Source organism: Pelobates fuscus, chromosome 2 (assembly GCF_036172605.1).
Source record: "Pelobates fuscus isolate aPelFus1 chromosome 2, aPelFus1.pri, whole genome shotgun sequence".
Classification (NCBI taxonomy): domain Eukaryota; kingdom Metazoa; phylum Chordata; class Amphibia; order Anura; family Pelobatidae; genus Pelobates; species Pelobates fuscus.
In genome coordinates this window covers 263,932,550-263,947,394 of record NC_086318.1, presented here as the reverse complement: position 1 = coordinate 263,947,394, position 14,845 = coordinate 263,932,550, and the positions used below count along the sequence as shown (strand labels likewise).

The window sequence follows — 14,845 nt, the reverse complement described above, 5'->3', positions numbered from 1 at the left end:
ATAAGTTCAGAGAAAGAAAAAGAACAGACTGATTTAGGAGAGACAGCTCAGGTGGGGGCTATCTGCTCCCGGAACTAGACATATATGGTCTTAAGTGTCGGTTTAAGCATTAAGCATTACCTGAGTCCAAGTTAGCAAATTTTAATATAGGATATCTAATATGACATCTATAAGCTTGAACCTTGGAATCAAAGTAAAAATATTTCACAAGAGTGAGATGGGTTGTCTCCACTCCCAGTGATGCACTCTGCCGTTAAGGAGTGAGAACGGTCGTCTTCACTCCCTACAGGATACACCCAAGTGAAGACTAACCAGGTACCACTGCTCTTGGCTGGGGAGTCTCTCTGTTTGCCAAACCTGAATGTCTTCTAGGGAATGTTGAGGTGTCAGGAGAGGTCAATAGAGTTAACAAACCCAGAGATGGTCTGCAATTCATGGGTTTGTTCGGTTCCAGAACAAAAAGGGAAATCACATGAACCAAGTCTTTTAAAAGTCTGGTACATGGCTCATAGTCCTTGGGCAGGAGGCTAGCCAGCAGGCTCCTCCAGGAGCTTGTGGCAGAGGCATCTTTGCCACAACATTCTACCAGGCATTTCTGAATCTCTGCCAGAAGTCCTGTTTTATCTGCCAGTAGGACAAGGAACTGCAACAAACCTTTACATCTGAAGAATGGGACAAAATTTTAACAGTTATGAAAAGAGGATAAAAATGTATTTCCCATTGGGAAACAAGCAGCAGGGTGTGGTACCGTGGTATTTGACCCCCTGGCAACTGAGATGCATTTATCCATCAATACCAAAAATACAAGTGAATAAGGCACTAAGAATTATTAACAAATTTAAAAATTGTCGTTAACAGCACCTTATACATTGCAATAGCCCAAAAACAAACACTTGAAACCAAAATATTCAAAAAACAAACACTTAACACCATAATATCATAATAATGGCATGACATTGATACACAATTATGGGATCATTGCTTCACATCTTCTTGGGCTGCCAAAAACTACAACCATCGAGGTTGTGCATCCAGACCATCCTACAGAAACTCGTGCGTTTTCCACTCTCTCTCCAACCCCCAAAATATCTCCTAGATATACTACCTAAATCCTTGATAGCTGCCTTGGCACTAGATATTATCAATGCAGCCAAAAACACCATCACAAACTATTGAAAGTGTACAAAAGTTCGTTCAACAGAACTAGTGATACAGGCGCTCTAGTCTTCAAGGATAAATTAAGAAATGGCACATAGAAACCTGGACACTCTAAAGAAATTCACCATTGTCTGAATAGGATGAACAAAATGTCTGAAACCGATGGAATCTCTGAGGCCTTTCCATCCCTACACCCTTCTTCCTATACCCCCTCCAGTTTGAGATTAGATTCTCTTTTTGTTTTATTACATCACTCTTTATAGTCTACCGCTAGACAACCTGAATGACAAACCAAACATACTCACAAGATGTTTACGAATATTACTGTGCCTACTATTCTAATGACCTGCAGTGCTATTGTGACCTTTTTTGTTGAAAACTCTTCAATAAAGATGAAACATTTAAAAAATAAAAAGTGACATAAAAGTGTTATCCTACAGAAATAAAAAAAAATTAAAAAAACACTGACTTCATATACTTGCCACAATGTTGCTCCTATGTCATACTCAGGGTTTGGATTATATAGGATGCAGTATAGCACTTTGGGCTCACACTACATAACATTCATATTTGAAATATGTTTGACGCGGTCTGCATTTTTTCTGCATGTTTTCAAAACAGGCAAAAAAATTATCTTTGTCTCATTTCAACAGTAAGCTTGTCTTTTACATATTGCATTATGCCAACAACTCTAAATATAGCACACTGTGCCTGTATTTACTATCCCAGATGCTCACAACTCTAAACCTGATACACAAAAGTGATGTATCGTCAGTGAAGAATCATTATAGGAATGAACTTACCAATGCTTCAGATAGTATATATCTTTCGAGTACATGGAGGAAAACAAAACTTTAAAAACCCAAACCAAACTTTCTCCATTTTGCCAGTCATGGCTACCTTTTCTTGTTACAGCTAGGATCATATAGAATTACAGATGCTTACATAATGAATGCCTTCCCACAAATTTGACCTTTGACAACAGATTATGCAAGTGGCAAGTGAGGTCTACAATGAAATATTCATTAAAGACAAAGTCCCACTTACCTCTCATGGAATTTTAAAAAATTACTTGAGATTTCATTCCCCCTAGAAATGCATCAACAGCTGTTTAATCCCCATTTCTGAAATTTGCACACATCTAGTTTTATAATAAAATTAATGGTGTTGTGATATACTGTCAATTATACTATTACAAAAAATGCATAGACCACTTTATTAATAAAGTTATTTTTATTTCATTGGACAACAGTCCTATAACATTTCATATATAATTATCAACCTTACATATGTAACAAATGCTTGTAGGATTGTTGTTATGTAGTAAATACTATATTGGCTAACACTAAAATGTTATTTATTTCCACTGTGTAGAATGATACCACTGATATTAAATGGGCTATTTTCACAGCTCTGGGTGCCCTTGCCATGCTGGTGGCCTAATGGCCTAAAATTTCAGTTTTTCCAATGACAATCTAAGTCCACTGAAGTGACTTGCCAGCTGATTTAGGTTTTCTTGGTTTATTCTGACATACAGGCACTTTATTAGAAAGAATGTAGAGCTGACAGATACCGTTGTACCAATAATGGCAAGTCCCACATTTATGACCTAGAGAAGAAAAGCAAAATAAATTAAGTACAATAATAAGATTTCAACAACATTCAAATTTTTTACATCTTGTATTTAGTATTTAGAGCAATCATTTTCAATGCTTATATCATGATCATCTGTGAAAAAAATATAATGAAATTTAAAAAATCTTATTGTGAAAGCTGGCCATTTCTCTGTTTCAATCCAGTTTCAATTTGATTTGCTCTTCAACTTAAGTCACAATTGACAAAGTGAATAAGCAAATAACACACAAGCTATTATATGTTTTTATGTATTTTTGAACACTTCATTTAAAGATTCACATTGCAGAGTGGAAACATTATATGAACCTGTGATGAAACACAGGAGCTGCTAGAGCAGAATGCAAACAGTCTCCTGGTACAGTAAAACATGAATATAAATTGTTTTATGTGCAGTAGATTTCATATTACATAAGTCTAAAAATAGCAACCTTTAGCACTCCTAGTTCTAGCAGTTCACTAGTTTTGTAAATTGCAGAGTATATAAACATAATTTCCACACCCTCTCACACATCAGGTGTACAATGTGATAAAAACACTTATCTTTGGGTATAAAAATACTGCGTCCTCTGAGGATATCCCTGGTATTATACCCTAAGTAGCAAACCAAAGTACAAAATATAGAGGATACAGCTGTGGATCTACCAGAAAAACACTGACATCCTGCTTTTTCCTGCTGATGGAATTGGACTGTTTTGTGTCTCTGAGGAAGTCCCATTTGATAGAAGAAATGCATAGGACCACCACTTTTATTATTTATATATTTTAAATACTTGTATGTAAATTTTACATTTTAAAATAAATACCCATTTATTTTGGAATACCACTGGAGCTCTTCTTGATTGTGAGCAGACATGGAATAGCCCCCAAGGATTCTAAGGGGAGGCCTCCTAAGGTGAAACATTTATCTTTTATCCAGTGAGTGTATTTCTGGCAGCGTTTTTTTTTTTTTTTATATATACTGTTAGTGTTTTTCTTGCAAACTGCAGAAGCTGAATTGCTAGAGGTAGTTGAAAAATATGGTGGGAAATAATCCTAATTCAAAATTATTGACTTGTTTCCAAAAAGCAAAACACACTGTATTAAGAGCAAAAAGATAACAATCCATAAGACCTTTACTGATCATTGCAGCATTTACTTATGGCATAGCCCCTCCCCTCAGGAAATAGCACTCTGAGATTGGTATAAATAGATTCACCCCTTGCAAACAGGCAGTCTTTTTTTCCTGTTCTTCACAGCAGTTTAGAAGGAGTCTGCTTAAGCAGACCTAGACGTTTTGTTTATGCTCATCAGGTCAATATTTCAGTATATTTGAGTGATATAATCTGTGCATGAAGTGCTGTGAAAACATAGCTTCAATTTATCTGACTCATATATTAGTATATGTGCTGGTGTGGAGACATTATATCACTTTGTATAGTAGATGTAGTATCTGTATAATGCACTGTTGAAACACAGTCTCCATATATGTGACTAATATTGTCTATATATATGAGGTGTTTTGTTTATAAGTCACACCCTCAATATATGGGATTGATATCTATGTGAGGTGAGGTTTAAATACATACTCAGTATATTCTGTATGCAAGTTGGTATTATTATACAACCCCAATATATACACAATTTTAGTATATTTAATATATGCAACTTATCTAAGGTCTGTGTTTGAGCTGAAAAGTAAATTTGCCCAGTTCAACAAAAACAAATGCACTGTTGCACTGGATAAGTACCTATTACAAACTGTGGTTTCTTGTCATGGCTCCCGGCTCGCCGCATGGCGCGTCTGTGCCCGACCGGCACGACTGTGCTGACAAGCCAAGCTTACCTGCTCAGCGGCGAGCCTCCGCATCCTCTGGGCAGTGTGCCCAAAACAAAGATGGCGCCGACCATGCGGTCGCGGCCATCAATGGCTCCGCCCCCCAGGGTAATACGAACGTGCGTGTGACATCACGGCGTCAACGCACACGCACGTTCTGGGGTCAGAGGTCACCCTCTGACCAATTACAGCCTAGAGAGAGATACTTAAATCCCTGAATCACCTCAGTACCTTGCCCTGTCGTGGTTTCCTGTCCTGGTTCCCGAGAGTGCGTTTATCCTTGCTATTATTGTGATTTCCGGTATTTTGACATTGGCTATTCCTGATTATGTTGATTTCTGGTTCCCCTGTTTAACGGTATTTAATGTAATGTTCAATAACAGTCAAAAGTGCTTTATGTGTGCATATACATGAGAGAAGTTGCTACCAAAGTATTTATTTTGCCAGGTACCATCTCCTCATTGATCAAGATAATGAATGTATTTATGTTTTATATCAGTGTTTAACCTTAGTATTGATTGTTGCAGGTGCACATCTTGGACTATGTATTGCTCCCATAAGCAGGTAACTCTCTAAAGCAATTACCTGACTGTTTTCATTGATGTGCTTTACATTCCTAATAATTTGACTTTGATTTAAAAGTGGTAAATATTTGTTTTTTTTCTATCACTTGTGACTAATCTAGTCAGAGCTGGCTTGACCCTGTCCAGCATCGGAATTCCTTTTGTCTTATTCTTTATATGTTCATGAGTAGTTTGTGTTATTGTGTATGATACCTTTGAATGTGGGCTGTGTATGGGGGCTATTTGTAGAATTGTGTGTGTGTGGATGACATACCACATTGTGTGTTTGGTGGTGTGTGTATGTGTGGCATTGCATGTGAGAGGCTGCTTGTGGGGTTACATAGTTACATAGTTACATAGTTAGATAGCTGAAAAGAGACTTGCGTCCATCAAGTTCAGCCTTCCTCACACCTGTTTTTTGCTTTTGATCCAAAAGAGAAAAAAAAAAAAAAAAAAACCCAGTTTGAAGCACAATTTTGCAACAAGCTAGGACAAAAAATTCCTTATTGACCCCAGAATGGCAGTCAGATTTATCCTTGAATCAAGCAGTTATTACCCTACATTGAAAGATTATATCCTTGAATATTCTGTCTTTGCAAGTATGCATCTAGTAGCTGTTTGAACATCTGTATGGACTCTGATAAAACCACTTCTTCAGGCAGAGAATTCCACATCCTGATTGTTCTTACAGTAAAAAAACCTTTCCTTTGCCTTAGACGAAATCTTCTTTCTTCCAGTCTAAACGCATGGCCTCGTGTCCTATGTAAAGTCCGGTTTGTGAATAGATTTCCACACAATGGTTTGTATTGGCCCCAAATATATTTGTATAATGTTATCATATCCCCTCTCAGGCGACGTTTTTCTAAACTAAATAGGTTTAAATTTGTTAACCTTTCTTCATAGCTGATATGTTCCATTCCTTTTATTAATTTTGTAGCCCGCCTCTGCACTTTTTCTAGTGCCATGATATCCTTCTTTAGAACAGGTGCCCAAAATTGCACAGCATATTCAATATGTGGTCTTACCAGTGATTTATAGAGAGGCAAAATGATATTCTCGTCCCGAGAATGAATGCCCTTTTTCATGCATGACAATACCTTACTGGCCTTGGCCACTGCTGATTGACATTGCACATTGTTGCATAGTTTGTTGTCTATAACAATTCCCAAGTCCTTTTCGTGTGTTGTTACCCCTAATTCGCTTCCATTAAGGGTATACGTTGCTTGTGTATTCTTTACGCCGAAGTGCATAACTTTGCATTTTTCAACATTAAATTTCATCTGCCATTTGAGTGCCCAGTCCTCCAGTCTATCTAAATCCTTCTGCAGCAAAGTAATATCTTGCTCACATTGTATTATTTTACAAAGTTTTGTGTCATCTGCAAACACTGAAACATGACTTTCAATGCTGTCTTCAAGATCATTTATAAAAATGTTAAATAGAAGGGGTCCCAGAACAGACCCCTGAGGGACACCACTTGCCACCTCTGTCCAGCTTGAAAATTTACCATTAACGACAACTCTTTGTATTCTGTTTTTAAGCCAATGTTCTACCCAAGAACAAGCATTTTCATCGAGACCGATTTCCTTGAGTTTGAACACTAATCTTTTGTGTGGAACTGTATCAAATGCCTTGGCAAAATCCAAATAGATCACATCCACTGCAACACCCTGATCTATACTTCTACTTACTTCTTCGTAGAACGCAATCAAGTTAGTTTGACATGACCTGTGCTTCATAAAACCGTGCTGATTTTTGCTTTTTGGGTTGTGTGCATGAATGTGGATTGTCAGTGGTGTTGTGTTTATGGGTATTGACTATGTGTGGACTGTTTGTATTATTTGTATGGGGATGATATTCTGTAGTTGTGTATGTCTAGCAGTGTGGGTTGCTTCCTTGGGTTCCAGCAGGCACCTGGCAGGCCATGTGCAGGTCAAGGGCAGGAGCTCTACTCCAGTGCATATTCTGATTTACAAGTGCTGGGTAGACGTGATCTAATATCACTTCCTCTATTTGCTGCAATGCGCTCAGTCTGCACTAGCAGATATCTGAAGTGATACCGGAGAAACTGACGGAAGCGAAGCACAGAGAGATGGACACAGGTTTCTTCAGGAAGGAAGAGATTCTTTATTGGATCACCGATCGGGACTCAGAGGGACTAATGTCACCAAAATACAGCAAGTTCTGAGCCCCGGACAATAGTGCAGGCTCCTTATATAGGCACATAACTCCTCCCATATTAAGCTCCACCCGCACATTCTCTTAACCAATCAATACAAATAAGAATTAACTTCCTGCTTGACCGCATGGCTTGTCCAGCACAATGGAGGAGGGGAATACCATATCCTGTATTCTTGCACATGCTCCGTACACTACTGATCGTATCTTGCCACGTGCAACCAACTGATCGATCCGTCAGCATATGCACGTACACATGCCACGTGGTAATCTCGGCCTACTAAATTTATTTTTACCGAGATTCCACCACATTCTCCCCTTTGATGCCTCTTGATATTTTACAATTACTTGAGGCATCACTTAACCTTAGTTTGCTTACACCGCAAGTTACCTTGAACCAGACCAGACTTATCTTATGATGTGAATCTTCAACATTCGTCTTCCTGCATTGGTTCTCCCTGATCTAGAGCCTTATATTTATATATTGCCATTATCTGTGCAGCAGCCTTCCTCTCTGCTATATTTTCTATCAGGCTTTGCACAGATCTAACTACTAAGGGTATAAGACACGGCAGGAGTAGACACAACATTAAAATCAGTAGGACTCCACCTACCACTGCCTTAAGCCCTCCAAACCACTCATACCAGCTACCAAACCAACTACTTGGATTATATCCTTTCCATACCTGAGTAGGCACATGCGCTAGTTTAACCATATGGCTAGTAAGCTCAGCTATTGCTTGCCCTTCGTCATCTATTTGAAGACAGCAATTGCTCAGGTTAAACTTCCCACATACACCTCCCTCTACTGCCAAAAGATAATCCAAGGCTAATCTATTCTGGTATACTGCTGTCCTCATCCTGGTATTATGCTTCGCTAGAAGATTGAGCGCTTGTGATGTTTCGTTAGTAATAATCTCAACCACCGCCTGTAATCTTATAATTCGGTTGAGCATATAAATAGGGGTTCTATAACCAAAGGTACCATCCTCAGCCCACGTGGCTGGCCCATAATAATCTATGATACGCTGGGGAGGCCATTCATCATCTTCCCAGGCGCCTATCTCTATGGGTCCCCTTTTCTTCCTATGATTCACATCATACACTTTAACACCTAAAGTCTCACCTGTTTCAATCGGTAACAAGAAGAAGGATGGTTTGAGCATACCCAACACACATACCCCTTCCCAGTCCTGTGGCAATTCAGAATAGGCTTTCTTACCACAGATCCAGTACAAATTTGCTGGGGCTCTCCAGGTAGATGTGATGGATAAATCAAACCACACATCCTTTAAATTGGCGTATCTAGCAAACGGGTTAGATGGTTCTGAGACATTTGAAGCCGACCACCAAGTTGTATTTTTAGTATCATCATCATAAGCTTTTTGCCCTAGACAAGTTAATTCTCCTACAGAAGTATTATACATTATTCCTTTCCTTGCTATGCAAACATAACCTATGATGGAGGTCTTTAATCTCCACTCAGATTTACCTCTAACACTCATATGATAATCGGCTTGTGAGGATATTAATTGTTCAACTGCCTCAGAACCGGACATTACCTCCTTTGCTTCCCAAGGCCATTGGTCTCCCATGTTAGTACCTCCACACACATAGCAGTTGGTAACATTAAGACTACCGGCAATACTTTCAGCTAAGTCAATGAACAGGTTTTTAGCATTATGGGGGATCTTATTATCTATACTCATCTCTTCATAAAAGGAATGGTATACTTGATGAGTCTGGGAGGATACCGTATCAGTCTCTATCCCTATAAACAATACTGTCCCAGGATCTAAACCCGTCCCGTATATCTGAAACCCAAATAAATTGCCATATTTGTCTAAGAACTTGTCGGGGTTATTTATAAGTATATGGATGGGATTACATTCCATAGACTTACAATATGGGCTAGTCGGCAACTTAGTCACTATCATGTCTTTGTCTACTGTCTGTCCCCAAGTCGCCCACCCCACACAAGACCAATATGGGCAGAAGTTATAGTCTTTATTTGGGCATCTAGGACTCACATATTTATTTTTACTACTGGGACAAATATATTTATCGTTAGACCCATACGTCCTCTCCCATCTAAGATCCCCACATACATTCCACGGCTTTCTACCACTCGATATCGCTTTACACGCATCAAATAGCAGAACACCCGAAGAATGTACGGATTCTAACACCGTTTTATTAATTAGGGTCCCCTGAGGATCTCCATTCCTGAGAGTCAACCAAATTGTACGGGGTTGATACTCTGGACTGAAGCACTTAGGTTCTCCTACTCCTAAATGGCACACACTATAGTCTATATTTAGGTATCTACATCTCGATACATCTCCTTTACACTCGTATTGTGAATGCCAAATTAGGGTTTGGGAAATATGGTTACCTGTTCTCGTAGTCTTAATGCATACCTGTCAGGATCGGGACAGGGATCCAACACGCAGAGTACAAAGAGTGGAAAGGTACGTATACCGGGCCTTAGAATGGCCGGACTAACGTACCGAGAGTAATAGAGAATAGTCAGAGACAAGCCGAGGTCGAGGGAACGAGAAGACAGATAAGCGAGAGACAAGCCGGGTCAAGGGATAACAGAGATAAGCAGGGTAGTACAACGAGCCGAGGCAAAACCAATAGAGCAAACTAGAATACCAGAGCACTGAGTGACTAGACAAGCTAGAACCACGACAGGGCAATGAGCTGAAGTGAGAAGTAAGCTTAAATACCCTGGCTCTGGATGGTAATCACGCCTCTGACAAGTACCGATTGGATATCGGACACTTGAGTGACAGGTCGCTCGTGATAGCGTCATGACGTCACGTATTGAGCGTCCCGCTAGAAAAGGACGTGGATTCCTCGCGGCCGGTGTTTAAGTGACTGGATGAACCGCGAGGAACGAAGGAAACAGCTCGCCTGGACGGGCAAACCACCAAGTCTCTACCTCCCTTAGAGGTAGAGGCCTCAGGTACCCTGACAGTACCCCCCCTCTCAGATACGCCCACCGGGCGGAAGGAACCGGGGCGAGATGGGAAGCGGAGGCGAAGGCGAGAAGCATGAACGTCCTCCTGAGGTACCCAACTCCTCTCCTCAGGACCATATCCCCTCCAGTTGACCAGATATTGCAATTTTCCCCTTGAAATTCTGGAATCAATGATGGAGCTGACCTCGTACTCCTCCCGGCCCTCCACCTGAACAGGACGAGGCGAGGAGACCTTAGAGGAGAATTTGTTGCAAATAAGGGGTTTCAACAAGGAGACATGAAAAGAGTTAGGAATGCGTAAGGCAGGTGGCAGAGCAAGGCGATACGCAACCGGGTTGATACGAGTGAGAACCCTGTAAGGACCTATGTAGCGAGGAGCAAATTTCATAGATGGAACTTTTAGGCGAATATTCTTAGTACTCAACCATACCCTATCCCCAGGAACAAAAACAGGAGCCGCTCTTCTATGCTTGTCAGCGTGTTTCTTGAACAACGAAGAACTATGTAACAGAATTTGCCGAGTCTGATCCCATAATCTCTTCAGGTTGGCGACATGATCATCAACCGACGGTATCCCCTGAGAAGAGGAAACCGAAGGAAAAATCGAAGGATGAAAGCCATAGTTCATGAAGAAAGGGCTAGAGCGAGTTGAATCACAAACAAGGTTATTGTGTGCGAACTCCGCCCAAGGAATCAGACCGACCCAATCGTCCTGGTGTTCGGAAACAAAGCAACGCAGATACTGTTCGATCTTTTGATTAGTACGTTCAGCAGCTCCGTTAGACTGAGGGTGATAGGCAGAGGAGAAGTTCAATTTGATACCCATTTGAGAACAAAAGGATCTCCAGAAACGTGAGACAAATTGAGAACCTCTATCAGAAACAATCTCCGAAGGAATCCCATGTAGGCGAAAAACCTCTCTCGCAAAAATCTCCGCCAATTCAGGAGAAGTCGGAAGTTTAGGTAATGGCACGAAATGGGCCATCTTAGTAAATCTATCCACCACCGTGAGAATAACAGTCTGTCTCTTGGAAGCAGGTAAATCAACGATAAAGTCAATGGACAAACAGGACCAAGGTTTCTCAGGAATGTCCAAGGGGTGTAACAGGCCACATGGAGAAGTATGAGGTAGTTTAGTCTTGGCACAAGTCTCACAAGCTGCGACGAACTCCTCAATATCTTTTCGAAGTGAAGGCCACCAGAAATCCTTGGATATCAGAGAGTATGTCTTGCGAATACCAGGATGGCCAGCTATTTTACTTTCGTGAAAACATTGTAAGAGTTCCAGTTGAAGTTCAGGAGGAACAAAGTTTCTTCCCTCAGGAGTGTCTCCGGGAGCTAGATGTTGTGACTTCAAGATCTGGTCAAGTAGCGGAGAATGAATTTTAAGACTGGTACTAGCAATAATATTGCATTTGGGTACAATGGAGGACACAAGTGGTTCAACTGAAGCAGAAGGCTCAAATTGGCGAGATAGCGCATCGGCTTTAGAATTCTTTGAGCCAGGTCTGTAAGTCAGAACGTAATTGAAATGGGTAAGAAACAACGACCAACGAGCCTGCCTGGAGGACAAACGCTTGGCCTCTCCGATATAAGACAAATTTTTGTGGTCTGTTAGAATGGTAACAGGATGTAAAGTACCTTCCAATAAATGTCTCCACTCTTTCAAAGCCTTGATAACCGCTAGTAATTCTCTGTCACCAATGTCATATCTGCTCTCAGTACCGGACAATTTTTTAGAGAAAAATCCACATGGATGTAATGGTTTATCAACACCCAACCTTTGAGATAGGACAGCACCTAAACCAGTCTCTGATGCGTCTACCTCAAGTAGAAAAGGCAGGGAAGTGTCGGGGTGAACTAAAATTGGAGCGGAAGCGAAAAGCTCCTTGAGAGTTTTGAACGCAAGAAGAGCTTCAGTAGTCCAATTCTTAGTATCAGCCCCCTGTTTGGTCATATTAGTGATAGGTGCGATAATTGAAGAATAGCCCTTAATAAAGCGCCTATAATAATTAGAAAAACCAATAAATCTCTGTACGGCTTTAAGACCTTTGGGTAAAGGCCACTCTAGAATGGACTGGAGTTTATCCGGATCCATCTTAAATCCCTCCCCAGAGATCACATAGCCGAGAAAGGTTACCTGGGTTTGATCAAAGCTACATTTCTCCAACTTGCAGTACAAGCCATGCTGGAGAAGCTTGTGCAAAACCCTCCTGACTTGCTTGTGATGAGTCTCAATCTCACTAGAATGTATAAGTATATCATCTAGGTATACAATGACGCAATCTTGCTGAAATTCCCTAAGAACCTCATTTATCAGATCTTGGAATACAGCTGGTGCATTGCATAACCCAAAAGGCATAACCGTATATTCATAGTGGCCATAGCGAGTATTGAATGCCGTCATCCACTCATGTCCCTGCTGGATTCTCACCAAGTTATATGCCCCTCTGAGGTCTAACTTGGTGAAAATTGTAGAGCCCTTCAAACGATCGAAGAGTTCGGTGATCAAGGGAATCGGGTAGGCATTTTTAATGGTTATCTTATTTAAGCCTCGATAATCAATACAAGGTCTCAAAGAACCATCCTTCTTTTTAACAAAAAAAAAATCCAGCCCCGGCAGGGGAGGAGGACCTCCTGATGAATCCCTTGTCTAAATTCTCGTGAATATACTCCTCTAGAACTGAGTTCTCTTTCGTAGATAACGGGTATACATGACCTCTGGGGGGCATGGTACCAGGGAGTAGGTTAATTTTGCAATCAAAGGACCTGTGTGGGGGTAAGGTATCGGCTTTCTTTTTGTCAAATACTGCCTTTAAATCTAGATACTGAGGCGGAATTTGTGTCTCTGTAGGATTGTCAGAGTTAGCCGATGTGTTGGTTAATCCGAGAGGTAAGACCTTCCGCAAGCATTTTTCTTGACAATTCTGTCCCCACGAAACTATCTCCCCTGACTCCCAATTAATAATAGGGTTGTGTCTCCTCAACCAGGAGTACCCCAGGACTATGGGAATAGACGGAGAAGAAATGAGCAGTAAGGATATGTCCTCTCTATGTAGGATGCCAACAGTTAAGTTAATCGGTATGGTCTCATGGAAAATAACAGGCTCAAGTAACGGTCTACCATCGATGGCCTCAACAGCCAGTGGTGTCTCTTTTAACTGGGATGGAATAGCATGCTTGGCAGCAAAACCCTGATCTATAAAGCTCTCAGCAGCTCCAGAATCGATTAGTGCCATAGTCTTAACTACTCCCTTCTCCCACTTTAAAGAAACGGGTAACAGAAGCCTGAGCTCTTTGTAGTTGTGAATAGAGGACAAAGTAGAAACACCCAAGGCCTGTCCTCTAGAGAAACTTAGGTGCGAGCGTTTCCCGAACGATTGGGACAATTTAGGCGTAAATGACCTCTGACTCCACAATACATACATAAACCCTCCCTTCTCCTGTACTGTCTCTCCCTCTCTGTGAGATGAGTACTGCCTATCTGCATAGGTTCAGGAATACGTAAGTCCTCGAACTCAGAATTTTGAAAGGTAGGTGCTAGTTTAAAGGAGGGTCTACGGGTCCTATCTCGAGTGTTCTGCCTCTCTCTTAAGCGTTCATCAATACGAGATATAAAAGAAATTAAATCCTCCAAATTCTCAGGGAGTTCTCTAGTAGCGACCTCGTCAAGAATTACATCTGATAACCCATTCAGAAACACATCTATATAAGCCTGTTCGTTCCACTTAACCTCTGCTGCCAAGGACCTGAACTCTAGTGCATAATCCACAAGTGTTTGATTGTCCTGTCTAAGGCGCAATAGTAATCTAGCTGCATTGACCTTTCTACCAGGAGGGTCAAAAGTTCTTCTAAACGCAGCTACAAAGGCATTATAATTATAGACTAGTGGATTATCATTCTCCCATAAAGGATTGGCCCATCTCAGAGCTTTCTCAATGAGTAAAGTAATAACAAATCCAACCTTCGCTCTATCTGTAGGATAAGAGCGGGGTTGTAATTCGAAATGAATGCTAATCTGGTTCAGAAAGCCACGACACTTCTCCGGTGACCCGCCATAACGTACTGGTGGGGTAATACGGGAAGAAGCACCTACAGTGGCTACCTCTAGACCTGAGACTGCAGGAGAAATAGAAGGAGTACGTGTCTCCTCAGGTGGGTTACTAGCACGAGACAAAAGTGCCTGTAGTGCTAGAGCCATCTGATCCATCCTATGCTCCATGGCGTCAAACCTGGGATCAGAAGAACCAAGCTGACTGTTTGTACCTGCAGGATCCATTGGCCCTGTCGTAATGTCAGGATCGGGACAGGGATCCAACACGCAGAGTACAAAGAGTGGAAAGGTACGTATACCGGGCCTTAGAATGGCCGGACTAACGTACCGAGAGTAATAGAGAATAGTCAGAGACAAGCCGAGGTCGAGGGAACGAGAAGACAGATAAGCGAGAGACAAGCCGGGTCAAGGGATAACAGAGATAAGCAGGGTAGTACAACGAGCCGAGGCCAAACCAA

General features: G+C 41.2%; 1 protein-coding gene across 2 annotated transcripts in view; it reads right to left on the bottom strand.

Moving 5' to 3' along the window:
* Nucleotides 1-2,440: 2,440 nt before the first annotated feature.
* KMO (kynurenine 3-monooxygenase) overlaps nucleotides 2,441-14,845 on the bottom strand; it is a 185,667-nt gene continuing 173,262 nt past the window's right edge. For both annotated transcript variants that reach the window (XM_063443370.1, XM_063443371.1), the window contains one exon: nucleotides 2,441-2,767. In XM_063443370.1, the coding sequence (XP_063299440.1) occupies nucleotides 2,606-2,767 (162 nt within the window). In that variant the 3' untranslated portion in view covers nucleotides 2,441-2,605. The remainder of the gene's footprint in view (nucleotides 2,768-14,845) is intronic.